Genomic DNA, 21,824 nt, shown 5'->3' on the forward strand with positions numbered 1-21,824 from the left:
GTTGGGGCAGGGTCAGGTAGCCAGGACCTCTGTTTCCTCCCCAACTCGAGGAGAGGGGGAGGTGTAGGAGGAAAATGTTGGTTGAGATTCTGATGCTGAGTTTGAGGCTCCAGCCGTTTTCTGTCCCAGTTTTTGTCTTTGTTGGAGGGATGGGGTGGGATGAGGGGCAGGTCCTGAGTGTGGTTTCCCCCCACAGACCAGCACACCTGCCCTTCAGACCGCTTCAAGTGCAAGAACAACCGCTGCATCCCCAACCGCTGGCTCTGCGACGGTGACAATGACTGTGGCAACAACGAGGACGAGTCCAACTCCACCTGCTCAGGTGAGAACCCTGCCTTGCCCTCAGGGAGTCTCAGGAGAGCCCTTGCTGAGCCATAGCCTGAGGTTTTGCAGTCTCACACCTTGGCTTTGCACCTGGGCCTCGCAGGAGCCCAGGGGGTTGTTCCCCACCTTCCCCTGGCAAAACAAGGTAAAATGGACCATTAACACTCCATCTGTCCCTCCTGGCCAGCCCGGACCTGCTCCCCCAACCAGTTCTCCTGTGCCAGTGGCCGCTGCATCCCCATCTCCTGGACGTGTGACCTGGATGATGACTGCGGGGACCGCTCCGACGAGTCTGCCTCGTGTGGTGAGCTGGCCCTGGGAGCACTGGGAGCTGGGAGGGTTGGGGTGCACGTGAGGTGTCCCCTGAGGTGTGCTGAGGTGTGCTGATGGTGCCTCTCCCTCCCCTGCAGCCTACCCGACCTGCTTCCCCCTGACACAGTTCACCTGCAACAACGGGCGCTGCATCAACATCAACTGGCGCTGTGACAACGGTGAGGATCCGGCCCCGGGCTGCTCCCGAGGGGACGGCAAGACCTGAGGCAGGGGTGCAGCCTGGCAGGGACCCCATTTGGGCAGTTTGGGCCAGTTCTCAGCATGTGCTGAAGGGCAGAGCGCAGGCCCCGAGGGGAGCAGGCGTGAGCCAAAGCTGAGCCCATCCTGCAGCCCCCAGCCCCATATTTGCCTTGGCTGTGCTGGGGCAGGGAGAGCTGCAGGAATAACCTGGCAGGGATTGTTCCAGACCTTGGCATCCTTTGCAAGGTTTCCAAAACCCTGCCCTGCTGCTGGAACAAAGTGTGGCATGGCCAGAGCTGCTGGTGGGGCTGAGCCAGGTCCTGCAGCCTCGGGGAAGGCAGGAGAGCTCTCCCAGCCAGCTCCATCTGCCCTTGGATCTTTCCAGGGCCAGGCCTGGGACAGAGGCTTTGCCCCAAGCTTGCTTTCCTTTCCCACAAGTTTACATCAATCTTTGAGCTGCTGTGCCTTGTTGGGAATAATTAACATCCTCAGAGCAGGCGAGACGCTGGTGCCTGGCTGAGCAGAGCTGTGGGTGCAGCACTCTCCCTGGATCTTCCTGAGCTCCTTTGGAGCTGGCCCTGCCAAGGGATGGTCCCTTCTCCTGGGATCCCCCCACTGTGGCAGCCAGGCTGTCACCTGGAGCCCCTCGTGCTGCCCTGAGCCTCACCAGGTGCCCAGGGCAGGAGCTGCAGCACCATGAGGGTACCCCCACCCTGGCTGCCCCCCACTCCCCCAGCACCCTCTGCTGCCTCTGGTCTCGCCTCCCAGGCTGCCCGGTGCCTCTGTGTGTCCGTGTCCGTGTGTCCGTGTCCCGGTGTCTCTGTGCCACCCGCTGTGTTTGTCACTTGTGCTGTGTTGTGTTTGTCACCGTGCCCACGCTCCTGTCTGGTGGTTCTGTGTTTCAGAAAAAGATTGTGGGGATGGCTCTGACGAAAAGAACTGTCCAAAGCCTACCGGTTAGTGCATAGATCAACATGCACCAGACCCCCACCTGGCCCCCCTGAGCCCCCAGACCTGCCCCCTCCAGGGGGCTGTGAGCCCTGGGGGCTGCTGCTGGACACTGGCAATGCCCCCTGTGCCTCTGGCAATACCCCCTGGCAATGCCCCCTGTGCCTCTGGCAATGCCCCCTGTGCCTCTGGTGATGCCCCCTGTGCCTCTGGTGATGCCCCCTGTGCTCTGGTGATGCCCCCCTCCTCTCCAGCAATGCCCCCCGTGCCTCTGGCAATGTCCCCCAGCTCTCCAGAAATGTCCCCCATGCTCCCCAGCAGCAGGAGGGACATGCCAGGTACGAGGGAGCCGCTGTTCCTCCCAGCTCACTGGGCAGAGCCGCTTGGGAAGCTCCTCTTGGTTGGGAGGCTGGAGAGGTCAAGGGCTGCAGGTGCAGGAGCTGAGCTGCTGGCGAGGCCATGTGGCAGCTGGCAGTGCCATCTTCCCAACAGTGCCATTGTCCCTATCAATGTAATTGTCCCTATTAGTGCCATCATCCCCATCAGTGCCATCATCCCCATCAGTGCCATTGTCCCCATCAGTGCCAATGTCCCCATCAGTGCCATTGTCCCCATCAGTGCCATCATCCCCATCAGTGCCATCATCCCCATCAGTGCCACTGTTCCCATCAAGCCCATCATCCCCATCAGTGCCATTGTCCCCATCAGTGCCATTGTCCCTATCAGTGCCATCGTCTCCATCAGTGCCGTTGTCTCCATCAGTGCCAATATCTCCATCAGTGCTGTTGTCCTTATCAATGCCATTGTCCCTATTAGTGCCATCATCCCCATCAGTGCCACTGTCCCCACAGTGCCACTGTGCCCATCAGTGCCATCTTCCCCATCAGCGCCATCGTCCCCATCAGTGCCATCGTCCCCATCAGTGCCATCATCCCCATTAGTGCCATCATCCCCCTCAGTGCCATCTTCCCCCTCAGTGCCATCGTCCCCATCAGTGCCATCATTCTCATCAGTGCCACTGTCACCATCAGTGCCAATGTCCCCATCAATGCCACTGTCCCCAACAGTGCCATCATGCCCATCAGTGCCACCGTCCCCATCAGTGCCATTGTCCCCATCAGTGCCATCATCCCCATCGGTGCCATCATCTTTGTGCCCATCCTGAGGCACCAGGAAGCAAATCCCCTCGACCAGTCTCAGCTGGGGCATCCACACTGGAGCCCTGTGGTGGTCCCCAGGCCGGGCCCCCCGTGCCAGGCAGGCAGAGGGGCTGCATTGCCAGTGTCCAGGTGCCCTCAGACCAAACCTCCCCCTGCCCACAGCGGGTATGGGGGTTTCCTCCAGGCAATCCAACCCCCTCAATTGGCCCTCCTCCCTGTGGGCGCACCCCCAAAGGAGCGCCCGTCCCCCAGAGTGGAGCCCAGGGCTCTCCCAGGTTCATGGCTGATCTATGCAGTTTCTGTGTTTCATTTTTTCTCTGTGTGCTGCTGGTGCTGTGGGGTGGGAGGGCTGGGGGTCTCCAGCCCATGGTGGGGGTCCCACCACCAGCGCTGAGGGGCTGCTGTCACCCCACGTCCCGTCTGTGGCGTGGTCTGTCCTGTCCCCGTCGTTCCGAGGGGTCTCTGCTGTCCTCCCTCCTGCCAGCCCCCTCCTGGCCGGGCTCCTGCTGACCCCCTGCCCGCCCCCCTTCCCTCTGCAGACAATGACTGTGGGGACAATAGTGACGAGGCTGGCTGCAGCCACTCCTGCTCCAGCAACCAGTTCAAATGCAACAGCGGGCGCTGCATCCCCGTGCACTGGACCTGCGACGGGGACAACGACTGCGGTGACTACAGCGATGAGACCCACGCCAACTGCACCAACCAGGGTGAGCCCCAGCACGCAGGAGGGACCCCCAACCACGGCCATTGCCCAAAATGCAGGGAATTCTGCAGCTTTCTCTGGCCACACTCAGTGCCCAGATCCCTCTCCTGCTTCTAGGCAGGGAATTCTGCAGCTTTCTCTGGCCACACTCAGTGCCCAGATCTCCCTCCCGTGGCTCTGGGTGCATCCAGCTGTTTCCCTGCTGGCTGAGTGCCTGTCCTTGCCCAGTCCTGGAACCCCAGATCCCTATCTCATGGCTCTGGGTGCATCCAGCTGTTTCCCTGCTGTCTGAGTGCCTGGTCCTTGCCCAGTCCTAGAGCCCCAGATCCCCCTCCCATGGCTCTGGGTGCTTCCAGCTGTTTCCCTGCTGGCTGAGTGCCTGTCCTTGCCCAGTCCTAGAGCCCCAGATCCCTATCCTGTGGCTCTGGGTGCATCCAGCTGTTTCCCTGCTGGCTGAGTGCCTGGTTCTTGCCCAATCCTGGAGTCCCAGATCCCTATCTCATGGCTCTAGGTGTATCCAGCTCTTTCCCTGCTGTCTGAGTGCCTGGTCCTTGCCCAGTCCTGGAGCCCCAGATCCCCATCCCGTGGCTCTGGGTGCATCCAGCTGTTTTCCTGCTGTCTGAGTGCCTGGTCCTTGCCCAGTCCTGGAGCCCCAGATCCTCATCCTGTGGCTCTGGGTGCATCCAGCTGTTTCCCTTCTGTCTGAGTGCCTGGTCCTTGCCCAGTCCTGGAGCCCCAGATCCCCATCCTGTGGCTCTGGGTGCATCCAGCTGTTTCCCTGCTGTCTGAGTGCCTGGTCCTTGCCCAGTCCTGGAGCCCCAGATCCCTATCTCATGACTCTGGGTGCATCCAGCTGTTTCCCTGCTGTCTGAGTGCCTGCCCTTGCCCAGTCCTGGAGCCCCAGATCCCTATCTCATGGCTCTGGGTGTATCCAGCTCTTTTCCTGCTGTCTGAGTGCCTGGTCCTTGCCCAGTCCTGGAGCCCCAGATCCCCCTCCCGTGGCTCTGGGTGCTTCCAGCTGTTTCCCTGCTGGCTCAGTGCCTGGTCCTTGCCCAGTCCTGGAGTCTCAGATCCCCATCCTGTGGCTCTGGGTGCATCCAGCTGTTTCCCTGCTGGCTCAGTGCCTGTCCTTGCCCAGTCCTGGAGCCCCAGATCCCCCTCCCATGGCTTTGGGTGCATCCAGCTGTTTCCCTTCTGGCTCAGTGCCTGGTCCTTGCCCAGTCCTGGAGCCCCCCAGCTCCACGGGGTGCAGGCAGTGAGCAGTGCCCTCCCCACAGCCACACGCCCACCTGGGGGCTGCCACACGGACGAGTTCCAGTGCAGGCTGGACGGGCTGTGCATCCCCATGCGCTGGCGCTGTGACGGTGACACGGACTGCATGGACTCCAGCGACGAGAAAAACTGCGAGGGGGTCACCCACGTCTGCGACCCCAACGTCAAATTTGGCTGCAAGGATTCAGGTGAGAGCAGGGGGTCCCAGATGGGGGTGCTGGGCTGTCCTCGGTGCTGGGATAATGGGGAAACACAAGCAGCCAGCCTGTGAACCATGATCCTGATGGATGGTGTCATGCTCGGATCCCTTCTGCTCTTCTCTGAGGAATGGGACACACTTTGGGGGACTGGGGACAAAGGTGGAGGGACACCAGTTCTGGGGCTGACCTTCTGAGCCCCCAGGCCCTCCCTGACCTGTCCCATCCAACTTGTGGGGAGCCCTGAGCTACTCAAACACCCCCCATGCCCCCCGTGTGTGGGATAACCTCTGGAAATGCCTGGAATAACGTCCCCCTTCCCACGCCTTCCCCGCCAGCCCGGTGCATCAGCAAGGCCTGGGTCTGTGACGGGGACAGCGACTGCGAGGACAACTCTGACGAGGAGAACTGCGAGTCCCTGGTGTGCAAACCCCCCTCTCACACCTGTGCCAACAACACCTCCATCTGCCTGCCCCCCGAGAAGCTCTGCGACGGCTCCGACGACTGCGGCGACGGCTCCGACGAGGGCGAGCTCTGCGGTGAGCGCGGGGCCGGGCCTGGGGACACGGGGTGACCCGGGAGTGGCACCAGGAGGTGACAACCGTGTCCTGTCCCCACAGACCAGTGCTCCCTCAACAACGGCGGCTGCAGCCACAACTGCACGGTGGCCCCTGGCGAGGGCATCGTGTGCTCCTGTCCCCTGGGCATGGAGCTGGGTGCTGACAACAAGACCTGCCAGATCCAGAGCTACTGTGCCAAGCACCTCAAGTGCAGCCAGAAGTGCGAGCAGGACAAGTACAATGTCAAGTGCTCCTGCTACGAGGGCTGGATGCTGGAGCCCGATGGAGAGAGCTGCCGCAGCCTGGGCAAGTTCTCAGCATGTGCTGAAGGGCAGAGCGCAGGCCCCGAGGGGAGCAGGCGTGAGCCAAAGCTGAGCCCATCCTGCAGCCCCCAGCCCCATATTTGCCTTGGCTGTGCTGGGGCAGGGAGAGCTGCAGGAATAACCTGGCAGGGATTGTTCCAGACCTTGGCATCCTTTGCAAGGTTTCCAAAACCCTGGGTGTGTTTTGGGGGGCACCAGGGACTGGTAGCAGCCCCCCAGCTGCCTCGGGGAGTTTGTCTTCTTGGGGAGCTGGGGGTTGTGCTGATGGACATGGCTGGGTGATGGTGGGATTTGTGCTGACAGGGGCTGAGTGCACTGTCCCCTGCCTTGTTGCTGACCCTGCCCTGCTTCCCCCAGACCCTTTTAAGCCGTTCATCATCTTCTCCAACCGCCACGAGATCCGGCGCATCGACCTGCACCGAGGGGACTACAGCGTGCTGGTGCCCGGGCTGCGCAACACCATTGCCCTGGACTTCCACCTCAACCAGAGCTCCCTGTACTGGACTGATGTGGTGGAGGACAAGATCTACAGGGGAAAGCTGCTGGAGAATGGGGGTGAGGAGCCTTGGGCTGGGGGAGCTGGGGGTTGGAGGGAAAGCAGGGGTGCAGGTCTGGGGGCAGTGATTCGGTGGCACGCCACGGGGATGCAGCAGCTGAAGCCCATGGCCCTGATAGTGATCCTGTTCTGCTCTCATTATGCAGTAGTTAATTAGCATTCCCAGCACTTCCCTGCTGGTAATTGCAGCCCAGCAGCTGGGCACAGAGAGGACACCCTCCCCATCAGTGCTGCTCCCACAGGAGCCCAGCAGCTGGACTAGGGATGGGGGGCTGAACCCTTTGGGACATGGATAGGGGGCTGAGCTCTTTGGGGTCTGGGACATGGATAGGGGGCTGAGCTCTTTGGGATTTGGGACATAGATGGGGGCTGAGCTCTTTAGGGTCTGACCATGGACAGATGCTGAGCCCTTTGGGGGCCTTTGAGGTCTGGACTGTGGATGGGGGCTGAGCCCTTTGGGGCCTGGGACATAGATGGGGGCTGAGCTCTTTAGGGTATGGACAATGAATGGATGCTGAGCCCTTTAGGTTCTGGACTATGGATGGGAGACTGAGCCCTTTGGGATCTGAACTATGAATGGATGCTGAGCCCTTTGGGATCTGGACTATGGACTGGGGGTGCTGAGCTCTTTAGGATCAGGATTATAGATAGGGGGTGCTGAGCTCTTTAGGGTCTGACCATGCATAGGGGGTGCTGAGCTCTTTAGGGTCTGACCATGGATAGAGGGTGCTGAGCTTTTTAAGGTCTGACCATGGATAGGGGGTGCTGAGCTCTTTGGTGTCTGACCATGCATAGGGGGTGCTGAGCTCTTTGGGGTTTGATCATGGACAGGAGTGATTCAGGCCCTGTTTGGGGAGGACACATCCCCTCACAATCAACCCCAGCTGAGCTGGGTGGAGCTGTTGGGGATGCGGGGAGGGGGGTGGTTCTGGGTGGGCTGGGGAAGGGGCACCACCCTGAGCCCTCACCTCGTGCCCCACAGCTCTGACCAGCTTTGAGGTGGTGATCCAGTACGGCCTGGCCACCCCTGAGGGACTGGCCGTGGACTGGATCGCTGGCAACATCTACTGGGTGGAGAGCAACCTGGACCAGATCGAGGTGGCCAAGCTGGATGGCACCATGAGGACCACGCTGCTGGCCGGGGACATCGAGCACCCCCGCGCCATCGCCCTGGACCCTCGCTATGGGTGAGCCAGGAGGGGACAGCGCTCACCAGGACGCGCTGGCACCTGTGGCATCGTGTGGGGAGACGAGGCCACGGGCTCCTGACCTTGCTCACAGCCCCTTCTCCTGGCAGGATCCTGTTCTGGACGGACTGGGACGCCAGCCTGCCCCGCATCGAGGCCGCCTCCATGAGCGGCGAGGGCAGACGCACCATCCACAAAGAGACGGGCTCGGGGGGGTGGCCCAACGGGCTCACTGTGGACTACCTGGAGAAGAGGATCCTCTGGATCGATGCCAGGTAGGGCCAGGACACCTCTCTGTGTCCCTCCCCGTGTGGATCTTCCCCTGGTTCCAGCGCTGTGCTGGGCTGGAAGCAAGAAGCCTTCGCCCTGTGGGCTCTCTTTGTGTCTCCAACACGTGCCAGCCCTGGCTCTGGGTGTTCTCCTCTGTGGGTCCTGGTGTAAATCAGCAGGATAAGACCTTAGACCCTGCTGGTTGTTGCTGTTGGGTTGAAGACCCCGTGGTGCCCCCTCCTCACCTCCCTCACCCTCATCTCCCCCTGGCACAGGTCGGACGCCATCTACTCAGCCCTGTATGATGGGACGGGGCACATCGAGGTGCTGAGGGGACATGAGTACCTGTCCCACCCCTTTGCTGTCACCCTCTACGGGGGGGAGGTCTACTGGACCGACTGGCGCACCAACACCTTGGCCAAGGCCAACAAATGGACGGGGCACAACGTGACCGTGGTGCAGAGGACCAACACTCAGCCCTTTGACCTGCAGGTGTATCACCCCTCCCGGCAGCCCCTGGGTGAGGCTGGGGGAATGTGGGGGGGGATGGGGTGGTGGGACAACAGGGGGTGGCACTGGCACTTGGTCTATGCCCACACCCCCTTGGAGCAGCGGGTGGATGCTGCTCTCATCCCTGCAGCTGCCCCTTTGCCCCATCAGGTGATGCTTGATGGGGCAGGCAGGGTCTGGGGGGCTGCAGCTCTTGGGGCTTCCTGGGTGGGTGTCCCCAAGGCTGGGATGTCGCTGAGTCCTGTCCCCTTTGCAGCTCCTAATCCCTGCGAAGCCAACGGGGGCAAAGGGCCGTGTTCCCACCTCTGCCTCATCAACTACAACCGCACCCTGTCCTGTGCCTGCCCCCACCTCATGAAGCTGGACAAGGACAACACCACCTGCTATGGTAGGGGTCTGCTGGGGGGCTGGCAGGGGGGATGAGGGGGTGCTCTGGAGCTGAGATCCCACCTCTGCCCTTTTCTCCCCGCAGAGTTTAAGAAGTTCCTGCTGTACGCGCGGCAGATGGAGATCCGGGGCGTGGACATTGACAACCCCTACTACAACTACATCATCTCCTTCACCGTGCCCGACATCGACAACGTCACCGTGGTGGACTACGACGCCCTGGAGCAGCGAATTTACTGGTCAGATGTCCGCACCCAGACCATCAAGAGAGCCTTCATCAACGGCACCGGCGTGGAGACCGTCGTGTCTGCAGGTTGGCGCTGGGGGAGCTGGGACCCTCCAAAACCTTCAGCTCCTTGGGATTTGTCTTTCTTCTTCATCTGAGCATCATCCCAGCCCCGTCCTCACAGCTGACGAGCTCCCATCTTCATTCCCTTGCAGACCTGCCCAACGCTCACGGCCTCTCCGTGGATTGGGTTTCCAGAAATCTCTTCTGGACCAGCTACGATGCCAACAAGAAGCAGATCAACGTGGCCAGGCTGGATGGCTCCTTCAAGAATGCCGTGATCCAGGGGCTGGACAAGCCTCACTGCCTGGTGGTGCATCCACTCCGGGGGTGAGTCTGGTGGGAGGGTGCTGATGGGAGAGGTGTGTGTGCAGGCACAGGTGTGTGTGTGGTGGTGCACACCTGTGATGGGGGAGAGAATGGGGCTGTCCCTGTGTGTCAGCGTGTAGGAGCAGTGTCACAGGGTGTGGGGGGTGTGCTGTGTGTCTGTACATCTGCAAAGGGGAGCAGGCTGTGATAAGTGTGCACCCACCAGTGTGTGCCAATCCAGGTGTGCACAGGGCTGTGGCAGCCCCCAAGCTCCCTCCTGGGTGGGGACAAGGTGCTGTGGGGCTGCCCAGGCTGTGCCATGAGCAGGTGAGGGGCTCTGCAAGGCTGGGAGGGTGCAGGGGGCTGCTGGCACCATGGCCCCTCGCCCATTGTCCCCTCACCTTGCAGGAAGCTGTACTGGACAGATGGGGACAACATCAGTGTGGCCAACATGGATGGCAGCAACCGCACACTCCTCTTCACCAACCAGAAGGGACCTGTTGGTACGGACCCCCCCATGGCCCCCAGGATCCCCCACCTTGCCTTGCTGTCCTGCAGAGCCTCAACTCCCCACTCTGGCTCCTTGGGGGGGTGGCAGCTGTCCTGTGCTGGGTCACCATGACCTTACCTGCCTGCTTGCTCCATCCCATCCCATCCCATCCCATCCCATCCCATCCCATCCCATCCCATCCCATCCCATCCCATCCCATCCCATCCCATCCCATCCCATCCCATCCCATATCCCATCACATGGATCCCATCCCATCCCTTCCCATCTCATGGGTCCCATCCCATCCCATAAATCCCATCTCATGGATCCCATGCCATACCATCCCATCCCATCCCATGAATCCCATCCCATCTCATGGATTCCATCCCATCCCATCCCATAAATCCCATCTCATGGATCCCAGGCCATGCCATGCCATGCCATGCCATGCCATGCCATCCCATCCCATCCCATCCCATGGATCCCATTCCATTCCATCCCATCCCATTAATCCCATCCTATCCCATCCCATCCCATAAATCCCATCTCATGGATCCCATGCCATGCCATGCCATGCCATGCCATGGATCCCATCCCATCCCATCCCATGCCATCCCATAGATCCCATCCCATCCCATGCCATCCCATCCCACCTCCCGATCTGTGATGGTCCCTGCGTGCCACCAGCCTGGTGACATTCCCATCCTTTCCAGGCCTGGCCATCGACTACCCAGAGAGCAAGCTGTACTGGATCAGCTCTGGCAATGGCACCATCAACAGGTGTGACCTGGATGGCAGCAACCTGGAGGTGATCGAGTCCGTGAGGAGCCAGCTGAGCAAGGCCACCGCCCTGGCCATCATGGGTGAGGGCTGCAAACAGGGACACCATTCCCTGTCTCCTGCCCCTTCCCAAACCCTCCTGCCCGCCTCAGGTGATCAGGAATGCTGCCACACGCTCCTGCTTTCTCCCCACCGCAGGGGACAAGCTGTGGTGGGCTGACCAGGCCTCCGAGAGGATGGGCACCTGCAACAAGAAGGACGGGACGGAGGTGACGGTGCTGCGCAACAGCACCACGCTGGTGATGCACATGAAGGTGTACGATGAGAGCATCCAGCAAGGTCAGTGTGGGCTCCTGGGGCAGAGGCCCCGTGGGGCTGGGGGGCTGCTCAGCCCCTCCGTGGTGGCTCCGTCCTTTGGAGCCTCTTGGAGCCCTTGGCAGCTGGCCCAAGCCTTGCCCTTGTGCCAAGCCTGTGCTGGTTGGTGCAGGGCACTCACCCCTTGTGTGGGTGCTGCCCCAGCTCTCCCAGCCCTGGTGGGTGCACTTTTGCCCCCTATAGCCCCTCACCCCCTTTTCTCTGCCACAGCTGGGACCAACCCCTGCAGCCAAAACAACGGGGACTGCTCACAGCTGTGCCTCCCCACCTCGGAGACCTCCCGCTCCTGCATGTGCACGGCAGGCTACAGCCTCAAGAGTGGGCAGCAGTCCTGTGAAGGTGTGTGCTTGTTCCTGTCCCCTCCCTGTGGCCACCCTGGCCATCCCAGGTGCTGACCCCTCACTCTGGTTGCTCATGGGCTCCTCCCCACTGCTCTGTGTCCCACGTCACTGCGGGGGAATGCTGGGCACCAGAGGGACACTGGGGGGCTTGGTGGGCTCAGATGGCAGCAAGAGCCTTGTGTGGGCTGTGCCTGATGAGTGTGGGGCCACCAAGGGTGTCACTGGTGGAGGGGATTGGGACAGGACAGTGGGTCTCAAGCTACATCAGGAAAGGTACAGGTTGGATATTAGGAAGAAATTTTTCACTGAAAGAATAATAAAGCACTGGAATGCTCTTCCCAGGGAGGTGGTAGAATCACCATCTCTGGATGTATTTAAAAAAAAGTTGGACATGGCACTGGGTGCTATAGTCTGGTTGAGGTGTTAGGGCATAGGCTGGACTTGATGATCTCTTCCAACCTCGTTATTCTGTGATTCTGTGATTCTGTGATTCTGTGATTCTGTGATTCTGTGATTCTGTGACCCTCCAGGGTGAGGTGGGACCCTGGCTATGGGCAGCAGGTTGGGCTCACTGGGAGCAGGGCCAGGCACAGCCCTCACTGTGCAGATCTCCCATGCCCACTGTGTTCTCTGCCATCCCCTCGGGCACTGCCAGGGCCTCTCAAAGGCTGTTTGTGTGCAAAGTGTTCCGGGTGGTTTTGGGGGGGGTTGGCAGAGCTCTGCGCCATCTGGGTCAGGGCAGGGGCTGAATAACAAGTGCTGCCCTGACCCAGATGCGCTGCAGAGCCTTTGCCAACACGGGGTGGGGGTGGTGGGTGGTGGGAAGGGGGTTCACTCGTGCCCCCCTGGAGCAGGGCAGGACCCTGGAACGGGCTGTGCCAGGGGTTGCAGCCCGGGATGTCTGCGCTGGGCTTGCAGAATCCTGCCAGGCTCCTGCTCCTCCCCTGTCACAGTTTTCCATGGTGGAGGGACAGTCTGTGGGTTCTGGGATGTGTCTGACTGTCCCTGCACCTGTGCTGCAGGTGTTGGCTCCTTCCTGCTGTACTCTGTGCACGAGGGGATCCGGGGCATCCCCCTGGACCCCAATGACAAGTCGGATGCTCTCGTGCCGGTGTCGGGGACCTCCCTGGCTGTAGGAATCGACTTCCACGCAGGTGAGGCAGGGCTGGGGACAGGACAGGGGGGCTGGGAGCAGGACAGGGGATAAGGAGCACGAGGGGGACTTCACCATCACCCTTTTGGCACCCTTCGCCCTGGAATGCCGCCTCGGCAGCACCGGGTGAGGGAGGATTTCAGAGCTCCAGGGTGCAGATTTTTACCATTCTGGAGTGACCAGAGGTGGTCACTGACTCATCCCCTCCTGCCTCCTTGTCCCTCTCTCAGAGAATGACACGATTTACTGGGTGGACATGGGCTTGAGCACCATCAGTCGAGCCAAGAGGGACCAGACGTGGCGTGAGGACGTGGTGACCAACGGCATTGGCCGCGTGGAGGGCATCGCCGTGGACTGGATTGCAGGTGGGATGGGGCTCTGGAGACAGGGGCAGGGGGGGCAGCGGGGCTTGTGTGGGGGCTCACCATCCCCTCTTGCAGGAAACATCTACTGGACAGACCAGGGCTTTGATGTCATTGAGGTGGCCAGGCTGAACGGGTCCTTCCGCTACGTGGTCATCTCGCAGGGGCTGGACAAGCCACGGGCCATCACGGTCCATCCAGAGAAGGGGTGAGATGCTGCTCCAAAGAGGGGCATCACCTGTGGGGTGGGCACAGGGTGAGACCCCCAGCTCCTCCTGGCAGAGCTGTGTGCACACAGCAGGGAAGGACTTGCAGGTCTCCTGCCACACCAAGGAGCCCAAACCCTGGATTTAATCCTCCTTTCACTGATGGGCTGAATTCTCTGGGAGCCCCTTGGGACCTGGTGGGTGCCAGCATCTCAGAAAATCAGAGTGGAGCCTCCTTAGACTGGCTCCAGCTTTGGGCAGAGCCCCAGGGAGAGCAGAGGTGTTTGGATCTGGGGAGGGATGGAGATGCAGGGCATGTGATGTCTATGAGTGGGCAGGGTCTGGCCTGAAGCCCCAGCGTGGGGGGATGAATGGGGTGGTGCCTGTCCTTTACTCAAAGGGCCAGTGCTGCTCCTGGTGACATCCCTGCTGTCCCCTCAGGTACCTGTTCTGGACAGAGTGGGGACAGTACCCCCGCATCGAGCGCTCACGCCTGGATGGCACCGAGAGGATGGTGCTGGTCAACGTCAGCATCAGCTGGCCCAACGGGATTTCTGTGGACTACGAGGTACAGTTGGCATCTGGGAGGATGGTGCCAGTCCCCAGGGTCCCTGGATGGTCCCTGGATGGTACCAGTCCCCAAGGGTCCCTGTGGCCGTGTCCTCCTGCTGGGGACATGCTTGCCCTCCTCGGGGCTCCAGAGGACCAGGAGGGTTGTCCGAGGTGGTCTGAACCCCAGGACATCCTGCCGGGGGTGCAGAGGGTGGTGTTGCCCCCGTGCCAGCTGGGATGTTGTCTCATCCCTGCAGGATGGGAAGCTGTACTGGTGTGATGCCCGGACAGACAAAATCGAACGGATTGACCTGGAGACGGGTGAGAACAGGGAGGTTGTCCTGTCCAGCAACAACATGGACATGTTCTCCGTGTCAGTCTTTGAGGAATACATTTACTGGAGCGATAGGTGAGGTGCCCAGGGGGCTGGGGGCTGTCTGGAGGGTGAGGGGAGCTGGTGGGAAGGTGGGGAAGGGTCCCGTGCTGGTCTCTTGGTGACCCTGTCCTCCCTCAGGACTCACGCCAACGGCTCCATCAAAAGAGGAAACAAGGACAACGCCACCGAGTCGGTGTCCCTGCGCACTGGGATCGGCGTGCAGCTCAAGGACATCAAAGTCTTCAACCGGGCCCGGCAGAAGGGTAGGTCTGAGCACGAGGGGCAGCTCCTTATGTGGGAGATGGGGATGGGATCACTCTGTCCCCTCAGAGCCGTGGTTTGAGCTGTGCCGTGGTTTGAGCCTGTTCCTTCCTCCGTGGCTCAAGCCTGTTCCTTCCTCCGTGGCTCGAGCTGTTCCTTCCTCCATGGTTTGAGCCTGTTTCTCTATGGTTTGAGCCTGTTCCTTCCTCCGTGGTTTGAGCCTGTTCCTTCATGGTTCGAGCCTGTTCCTTCCTCCATGGTTTGAGCCTGTTCCTTCCTCTGTTGTTCGAGCCTGTTCCTTCCTCCATGGTTTGAGCCTGTTCCTTCCTCTGTTGTTCGAGCCTGTTCCTTGCTCCATGGTTTGAGCCTGTTCCTCCATGGTTTGAGCCTGCTCCTTCCTCCATGGTTTGAGCCTGTTCCTTCCTCCGTGTCTCGAGCATGTTCCTTCCTCCATGGTTTGAGCCTGTTTCTCCATGGTTTGAGCCTGTTTCTCCATGGTTTGAGCCTGTTTCTCCATGGCTCGAACCTGTTCCTTCCTCTGGGAGTGCCGAGCGCTGAAAGTGGCCGAGTGGGTTCATCCTGCCCAGTCCTGTGGGGGGATAGAATGTAAGGAAATAGAGATAGTGCAGAAGATAATCTCACCCCTGAGGAGTTGCAGCTGCACTAATTATCAAAGATTAGGAACAGGCCTGCCCTTAACGTGCCACAGCTGTGTCTAGTAAGGATGAGTGGGTTAGCTGGGTGAGGAGAGAGCTGGAGTTTGTCAGCTGCGCTGTGAGGAGCTGCCCGTGAGAAATCGCCAAGAAGGTACGGAACTTTTGCAAGAAAACGACAACAAGTCCCTCACATAATCCCCCCCTGTCCCCCCACCAGGCACCAACGTCTGTGCCCAGAACAACGGGGACTGCCAGCAGCTGTGCCTGTTCCGCGGCGGCGGGCAGAGGACGTGCGCCTGCGCCCACGGCATGCTGTCGGACGACGGCGTCAGCTGCCGGGACTACGACGGGTACCTGCTCTACTCAGAGCGCACCATCCTCAAGAGCATCCACCTGTCGGATGAGAACAACCTCAACGCGCCCATCAAGCCCTTCGAGGACGCAGAGCACATGAAGAACGTCATCGCCCTGGCCTTTGATTACCGCTACGGCTCCAAGGGCAGCAACCGCATCTTCTACAGCGACATCCACTTCGGCAACATCCAGCAGATCAATGATGATGGCACCGGGCGCAAGACCATCGTGGAGAGTGAGTGCTCTGGGGTTCTCTATTGGAATGGCACCAGTATTGCCAGATGGGATGGGCCTGAGCTTGTCTGGCCCTTGCTGCTGCACCAAACAGTGGCAACTGTGGTGTTTCACCCCAGAGACACTTTTGGCTGGCTGGGTGTGTGGTGTTTCACCCCAGAGACACTTTTGCCTGGCTGGGTGTTTGGTGTTTCACCCCACAGACACTTTTGGCTGGCTGGGTGTTGTAGCTGGGCACTTGAAGGCAAGTCCAGGCGTGCAGGAGCTCTGTGGGTGGCAGGATGGAGCTTCCCCCTCTATCAGGGGCTGCTCCTCAGGTTTCCCTCTGCTGGAGAAGCTTTGGGGTGATGGGGAAGGAAAGGAGTGGGTTCTGAGGGAGGGTTTGGATCCAGAGCTTTATTCTGCCCCACAGCAGCTCCAGCAGAACTCCTGACCCCGTGGGTGCTGCTCCTTTAACCCCAGGAGAGGGGCAGGGAAGGGGCAGGGAGCCACCAGCCAGGGACAGGAGGGGAGGTCTCAAGGGACAGAGGACACCGGGATGGCTCAGTGCCCCCCCAGGGGGGGAGGGCATCCTTTGAACCTACCAATCACTCTGGAATTCCAGGATTGACAGACAGTGCTGGGAGGGGAAAGGAGAGGTGAGTGACACACCTGGGAGGGAATTATCAGGGTTATCTGAGGTAAACCCTGAAATCACAACGCAACACAATCACAATCCCCTCTGTGCCTGCCCTCAGACCTGTCTCTCTCTCCCCCACCTCCTCCTGCACTCCCCCTGTTCTTCCCCGAGGGGTTTTGGTGGATTTGGAGGTGCAGCAGGTACAGGCTGAGCTGTGAGGTTTCTGAGGAGCCTCTGGAAGTGGACACAGGCACTGGGAGCAGCCTGCAGAGTTTACTCTGGCACAGAGAGTGTGTCACGAGGCTTGGGCTCTAGAGACAGGCACTGCAGCAAAGTTGAGAGTGGCTTTGAGCTCACACTCACCTCCCGAGGCAGCGCCCTAAGCCCTGAGTGCCCAGCCCTGGCCTCACCTCCAGGGCTCACCTTGCACTTGGTTGGGTTTATTGGCACCTGCAGCAGCTTCAAAGAGCTGAGCCAGGTCCTTGGACGTGCTGCTAATGAGGGAATTCACAGTGGTGCTCACTGAGAGGGGAGAGCACAGCCCAGCTCTCACAGCCGCCTCATTAAACCCTTTGCAGAGCGTTAATGAGGGGGAGAGGATGGGTGCAGGGTTCAAGTTCCCAGCTGGGAAGGGCTCCCTGGTCCCCACCAGGCTTTGCCTTGTCACTTTGTGCCCCAGGGGCTCAGCTGTCCCCTGGCAGAGGGAAACCCTCCCCTTCCCAGCGCTGCTGCTGCTGTGGAGTTTGGGAATGAAATTCCAGTCCTTGGTGCATGGGAGGTGTGCATCCCTCAGCCTTCCTGCAAGGGAGGGTCATTCCAACAGAGCTCAACCCATGAGATTCTGGAGGGGTCTCTGCTCCCCCCCTGAGCACACCCCCAGCCCTACTGAGTCCCCAAAGCCTCCGAGGGATTTTTGGGCTGTAATTAAAAGCAAAACCTTCAGTGTCTCAGTATCAGGGTCATCTCTGGCCATGCAGGGTGAGCCAGGAGGGCTCAGGAGGAAGGAGGAAGACTGACTTGGGGAAGACCAGCCATGTCCTTGAGCTCTGTAACTTAAAGGGTCTTTCAGCACAACCCTGGTAGCTGGTGCTTATTCTCTCTCCCCACTGGATTGTTCATAGCCAGAAGGCAAGGAATCATATTTTCTCAGGTCTGGCTTTCAAAGGTACAACTAAAAGTGTGTGGGAAGGGGTTTACTTTTCCACTAGAATTTTTTAGGTTTCAGTATGATCTCCATGTTTTGAATTGCAGAGTGACTTTAATTTTGTGACAACAGGAAGCCTAGAAGGGCTCTGACATTTTCCTATCTCCAAATTTTTAAATTTTGAATCTCGTTTATATCTGTACATAAAACTTCAATATTTTTTTTAGTCGTACCTTTGTACACCCGGCTCAGGGCTGGCTGTGACCTTTGCTGTCCCCACAGACGTGGGCTCGGTGGAGGGGCTGGCCTACCACCGTGGCTGGGACACGCTCTACTGGACCAGCTACACCACCTCCACCATCACCAGGCACACCGTGGACCAGAGCAGGCTCGGGGCCTTCGAGAGGGAGACCGTGATCACCATGTCGGGGGACGACCACCCCCGAGCCTTCGTGCTGGATGAGTGCCAGAAGTGAGTGCCCACTGAGGGTCCAGACAGCCCCTCCAGGGATCCACCTGGTCCCAGTGGATGTAGCAGGGAGGAAGCTCTGGATCCCAGCACAGAGAGGACTTCACCCCCAGGGAGGAAAGACCCTGCAGCCCCCTCCCCAAGCAGCTCCAGACCCCCTGTTCCATCCCCCATCCATGGGGTGCCACATTTCCACATTTCCCAGCTGGCTGCAGCAGCCTCATTCACCCCCTTCCCACTTGTTTTACGTGGAAATGTTGTCCCCATGCATCCCCCTGGAAGCCCCCCAGCCATGGAGGGATGGGCTGAGCCAGTCTGGAATGGGCTGAGCCATGGAGGGATGGGCTGAGCCAGTCTGGAATGGGCTGAGCCATGGAGGGATGGGCTGAGCCAGCCTGGATGGGCTGAGCCATGGAGGGATGAACTGAGCCAGCCTGGATGGACTGAGCCAGCCTGGATGGGGCTGAGCCATGGAGGGATGAGCTGAGCCAGCCTGGATGGGGCTGAGCCATGGAGGGATGAGCTGAGCCAGCCTGGATGGGGCTGAGCCATGGAGGGATGAGCTGAGCCAGCCTGGATGGGGCTGAGCCATGGAGGGATGGGCTGAGCCAGCCTGGATGGGGCTGAGCCAGCCTGGATGGGGCTGAGCCATGGAGGGATGGGCTGAGCCATAGAGGGATGAACTGAGCCAGCCTGGATGGGGCTGAGCCATGGAGGGATGAGCTGAGCCAGCCTGGATGGGCTGAGCCATGGAGGGATGGGCTGTGCCAGCCTGGATGGGTTGAGCCATGGAGGGATGGGCTGAGCCATAGAGGGATGAACTGAGCCATGGAGAGATGAGCTGAGCCATGGAGGGATGGGCTGAGCCAGCCTGGATGGGGCTGAGCCATGGAGGGATGGGCTGAGCCAGCCTGGATGGGGCTGAGCCAGCCTGGATGGAGCTGAACCAGCCTGGATGTGGCTGAGCTGGGGCTCCAAAGGCCTTGTGTGTCCTTCCCAGACCCCCTGTTCCATCCCCATCCATGGGGTGCCACATTTCCCAGCTGGCTGCAGCACCTTCCCACTCGTTTTACGTGGGAATGTTGTCCCATGCATGCCCCAGTCCCTGGAAAACCCCCCAGCCATGGAGGGAAGGGCTGAGCCAGCCTGGATGGGGCTGAGCCATGGAGGGATGAACTGAGCCAGCCTGGATGGGGCTGAGCCAGCCTGGATGGGGCTGAGCTGGGGCTCCAAAGGCCTCGTGTGTCCCTCCCCTCCCAGCCTGATGTTCTGGACCAACTGGAATGAGCAGCACCCCAGCATCATGCGAGCCACCCTGTCCGGTGCCAACGTCCTCATCATCATCGACCAGGACATACGGACGCCCAACGGGCTGGCCATTGACCACAAGGCTGAGAAGATTTATTTCTCTGATGCCACCCTGGACAAGATTGAGCGCTGTGAATACGATGGTTCCCATCGCCACGTGAGTCTGAGATGGGGAGGAGGGTGTCCAAACTGGGGCTGGAGTGTGGTCAGAGGGAAGCAGAGCTGTTCCTGGGGCTGGGGGGGTCACTCTGTGTTTGAGGGGCTGTGGGGCTGCACCCCACTGTGGGTTCCTCTGCCTCCCAGTTGGGCTGTGTCCCTGAGAAATGAGGACATGGCTTCAGGCTGCATCAGAGGAGGTTTAGGTTGGACATGAGAAGGAATTTCTAAATGTTGGAAGGGGCTGCCCAGGTTGGTGGTGGAGTCACCATCCCTGGAGGTGTCCAGGGAACTGCTGGATGTGACACTGAGTGCTCTGGAGGGGGTTAGTCACAGGTTGGACTTGATCTTGGGAGATCTTTTCCAACCTCAAGTGTTCTGTGAAGTGTCCCAGGACAGGTTGGATGGAGCTTGGAGCAACCCTGGAAGGTGTACCCGCCCATGGCAGGGATGTGGGAACGAGATGAGTTTTAAGAGATGACTTTACCCTTTCCAACCCAACTCATGCCACGATTCTGTGCTTGGCAGGTGATCCTGAAGTCTGAGCCCGTGCACCCCTTTGGCTTGGCTGTGTATGGGGATTACATCTTCTGGACAGACTGGGTGCGCCGGGCCGTGCAGCGCGCCAACAAATACGTGGGCACCGACATGAAGCTGCTGCGAGTGGACATCCCCCAGCAGCCCATGGGCATCATCGCCGTGGCCAACGACACCGACAGCTGTGAGGACCCCCTGGTGTCACTGCAGAGCCCCTGCCCTCTGCCCCTCAGCCTGGCAGCAGGTTTAGGGAAGGGGAATCCATCCCACTGTCCCTGCAGGAACCCATCCCACCGTCCTTCATGGTCCTTTGGGAATCCATCCCACCATCCTTCATGGCCTTTTGGGAACCCATCCCACTGTCCTTCATGGCCCTGCAGGAACCCATCCCACTGTCCTTCATGGCACTGCAGGAACCCATCCCACTGTCCTTCCTGGCTCTTCAGGAACCCCTCCCACCGTCCTTCACAGTCCCTTGGGAACCCATCCCACCATCCTTCCTGGCCTTTTGGGAACCCATCCCACTGTCCTTCATGGCCTTTTGGGAATCCATCCCACCATCCTTCATGGCCTTTTGGGAGTCATCCCACCATCCTTCATGGTCCTTTGGGAACCCATCCCACTGTCCTTCATGGCCTTTTGGGAATCCATCCCACTGTCCTTCATGGCCTTTTGGGAATCCATCCCACTGTCCTTTATGGCCTTTTGGGAGTCCACCCCACTGTCCTTCATGGTATTTTGGGAGTCATCTCACCATCCTTCCTGGCTCTTCAGGAACCCATCCCACCATCCTTCATGGTCTTTTGGGAACCCCTTCCACTGTCCTTCACGGTCTCTTGGGAACCCATCCCACCATCCTTCCTGGCCTTTTGGGAATCCATCCCACTGTCCTTCCTGGCTCTTCAGGAATCCATCCCACTGTCCTTCATGGTCTTTTGGGAATCCATCCCACTGTCCTTCCTGGCTCTTCAGGAATCCATCCCACTGTCCTTCCTGGCCTTTTGGGAATCCATCCCACCATCCTTCCTGGCTCTTCAGGAATCCATCCCCCTGTCCTTCCTAGCCCTTTGGGAATCATCCCACTGTCCTTCCCAGCGTGTTGTTGCCCCCTTGTGACTCTCACACCAGAGCTGTCCATCCCCAGACCCAGTGCAGGCTGAAGACAGAGAGGATTTGCCCTGTCCTTGCTCTTCCTTGTAAAATCTGGGGAGACCGGGTACCTCCAGCCCCCTGCACCCTCCACAGCCCCATGGGAACACCCTGGGGAGGGATCCCTACTTTTTGTCCCAGCAGGGAGGAGGAGGAGCAGGGGCTGCTGGGTCCATCCCTGGTGTGATCACTGTCCCTCTGTCCTAGGTGAGCTGTCCCCGTGCCGGGTGAACAACGGCGGCTGCCAGGACCTGTGCCTGCTCACCCCCAAGGGCCACGTCAACTGCTCCTGCCGTGGCGAGCGGGTCCTGCAGGAGGATTTCACCTGCAAAGGTGAGGGGGGTGGCAGGGGCCGAGGAAAGGAAGGGGTGAGGCTGATCTCAGCCTGGCAGAGCTGACGTTTCCCGTGCTCTGTCCAGCTGTGAATTCCACCTGCAACGTGCACGAGGAGTTTGAGTGTGGGAACGGCGAATGCATCGACTTCAGCCGCACCTGTGACGGCGTCGTGCACTGCAAGGACAAGTCGGACGAGAAGCAGTCCTACTGCAGTAAGGTTCCTCCTCTTGCTGCCTTGCTCACCCACACATGCACCCTGGCACGCCCAGACACCCTGCCCGAGCTGCCAGCTCCATTCAGAGAGTCACGGAATGGTTTGGGTTGGAAAAGAACAAAATCAGGGGCTTCCCCTTCAAAGCAACCAAGCACATGAGGCAGGTACCTCCACACAGCCTTGCAAGGTCTGTCCCTTGTTAATTAGTCTTAGAACCTCTTCCAATTTGCCATTAAATCTTAAAGAG

The 21,824-nt window shown here is 59.8% G+C and overlaps 1 protein-coding gene across 1 annotated transcript in view; it reads left to right on the plus strand.

Moving 5' to 3' along the window:
• Window positions 1-21,824, plus strand: part of LRP1 (LDL receptor related protein 1) — a 110,080-nt gene that overhangs the window by 53,807 nt on the left and 34,449 nt on the right. The window contains exons 17-46 of the mRNA XM_084223713.1: window positions 197-322; window positions 512-628; window positions 735-815; window positions 3,485-3,652; window positions 4,926-5,108; window positions 5,456-5,656; window positions 5,738-5,983; window positions 6,358-6,555; window positions 7,539-7,743; window positions 7,854-8,018; window positions 8,289-8,533; window positions 8,780-8,911; window positions 8,996-9,223; window positions 9,352-9,526; window positions 9,914-10,008; window positions 10,709-10,858; window positions 10,974-11,114; window positions 11,361-11,489; window positions 12,514-12,645; window positions 12,875-13,009; window positions 13,085-13,214; window positions 13,654-13,780; window positions 14,022-14,173; window positions 14,279-14,403; window positions 15,275-15,646; window positions 17,691-17,880; window positions 19,138-19,342; window positions 19,870-20,062; window positions 21,235-21,360; window positions 21,447-21,575. Of these exons, the coding sequence (XP_084079839.1) occupies window positions 197-322; window positions 512-628; window positions 735-815; window positions 3,485-3,652; window positions 4,926-5,108; window positions 5,456-5,656; window positions 5,738-5,983; window positions 6,358-6,555; window positions 7,539-7,743; window positions 7,854-8,018; window positions 8,289-8,533; window positions 8,780-8,911; window positions 8,996-9,223; window positions 9,352-9,526; window positions 9,914-10,008; window positions 10,709-10,858; window positions 10,974-11,114; window positions 11,361-11,489; window positions 12,514-12,645; window positions 12,875-13,009; window positions 13,085-13,214; window positions 13,654-13,780; window positions 14,022-14,173; window positions 14,279-14,403; window positions 15,275-15,646; window positions 17,691-17,880; window positions 19,138-19,342; window positions 19,870-20,062; window positions 21,235-21,360; window positions 21,447-21,575 (5,001 nt within the window). The remainder of the gene's footprint in view (window positions 1-196; window positions 323-511; window positions 629-734; window positions 816-3,484; window positions 3,653-4,925; window positions 5,109-5,455; window positions 5,657-5,737; window positions 5,984-6,357; window positions 6,556-7,538; window positions 7,744-7,853; window positions 8,019-8,288; window positions 8,534-8,779; window positions 8,912-8,995; window positions 9,224-9,351; window positions 9,527-9,913; window positions 10,009-10,708; window positions 10,859-10,973; window positions 11,115-11,360; window positions 11,490-12,513; window positions 12,646-12,874; window positions 13,010-13,084; window positions 13,215-13,653; window positions 13,781-14,021; window positions 14,174-14,278; window positions 14,404-15,274; window positions 15,647-17,690; window positions 17,881-19,137; window positions 19,343-19,869; window positions 20,063-21,234; window positions 21,361-21,446; window positions 21,576-21,824) is intronic.

This window comes from Fringilla coelebs, assembly GCF_963513975.1.
Source record: "Fringilla coelebs genome assembly, chromosome: 30".
Classification (NCBI taxonomy): Eukaryota; Metazoa; Chordata; class Aves; order Passeriformes; family Fringillidae; genus Fringilla; species Fringilla coelebs.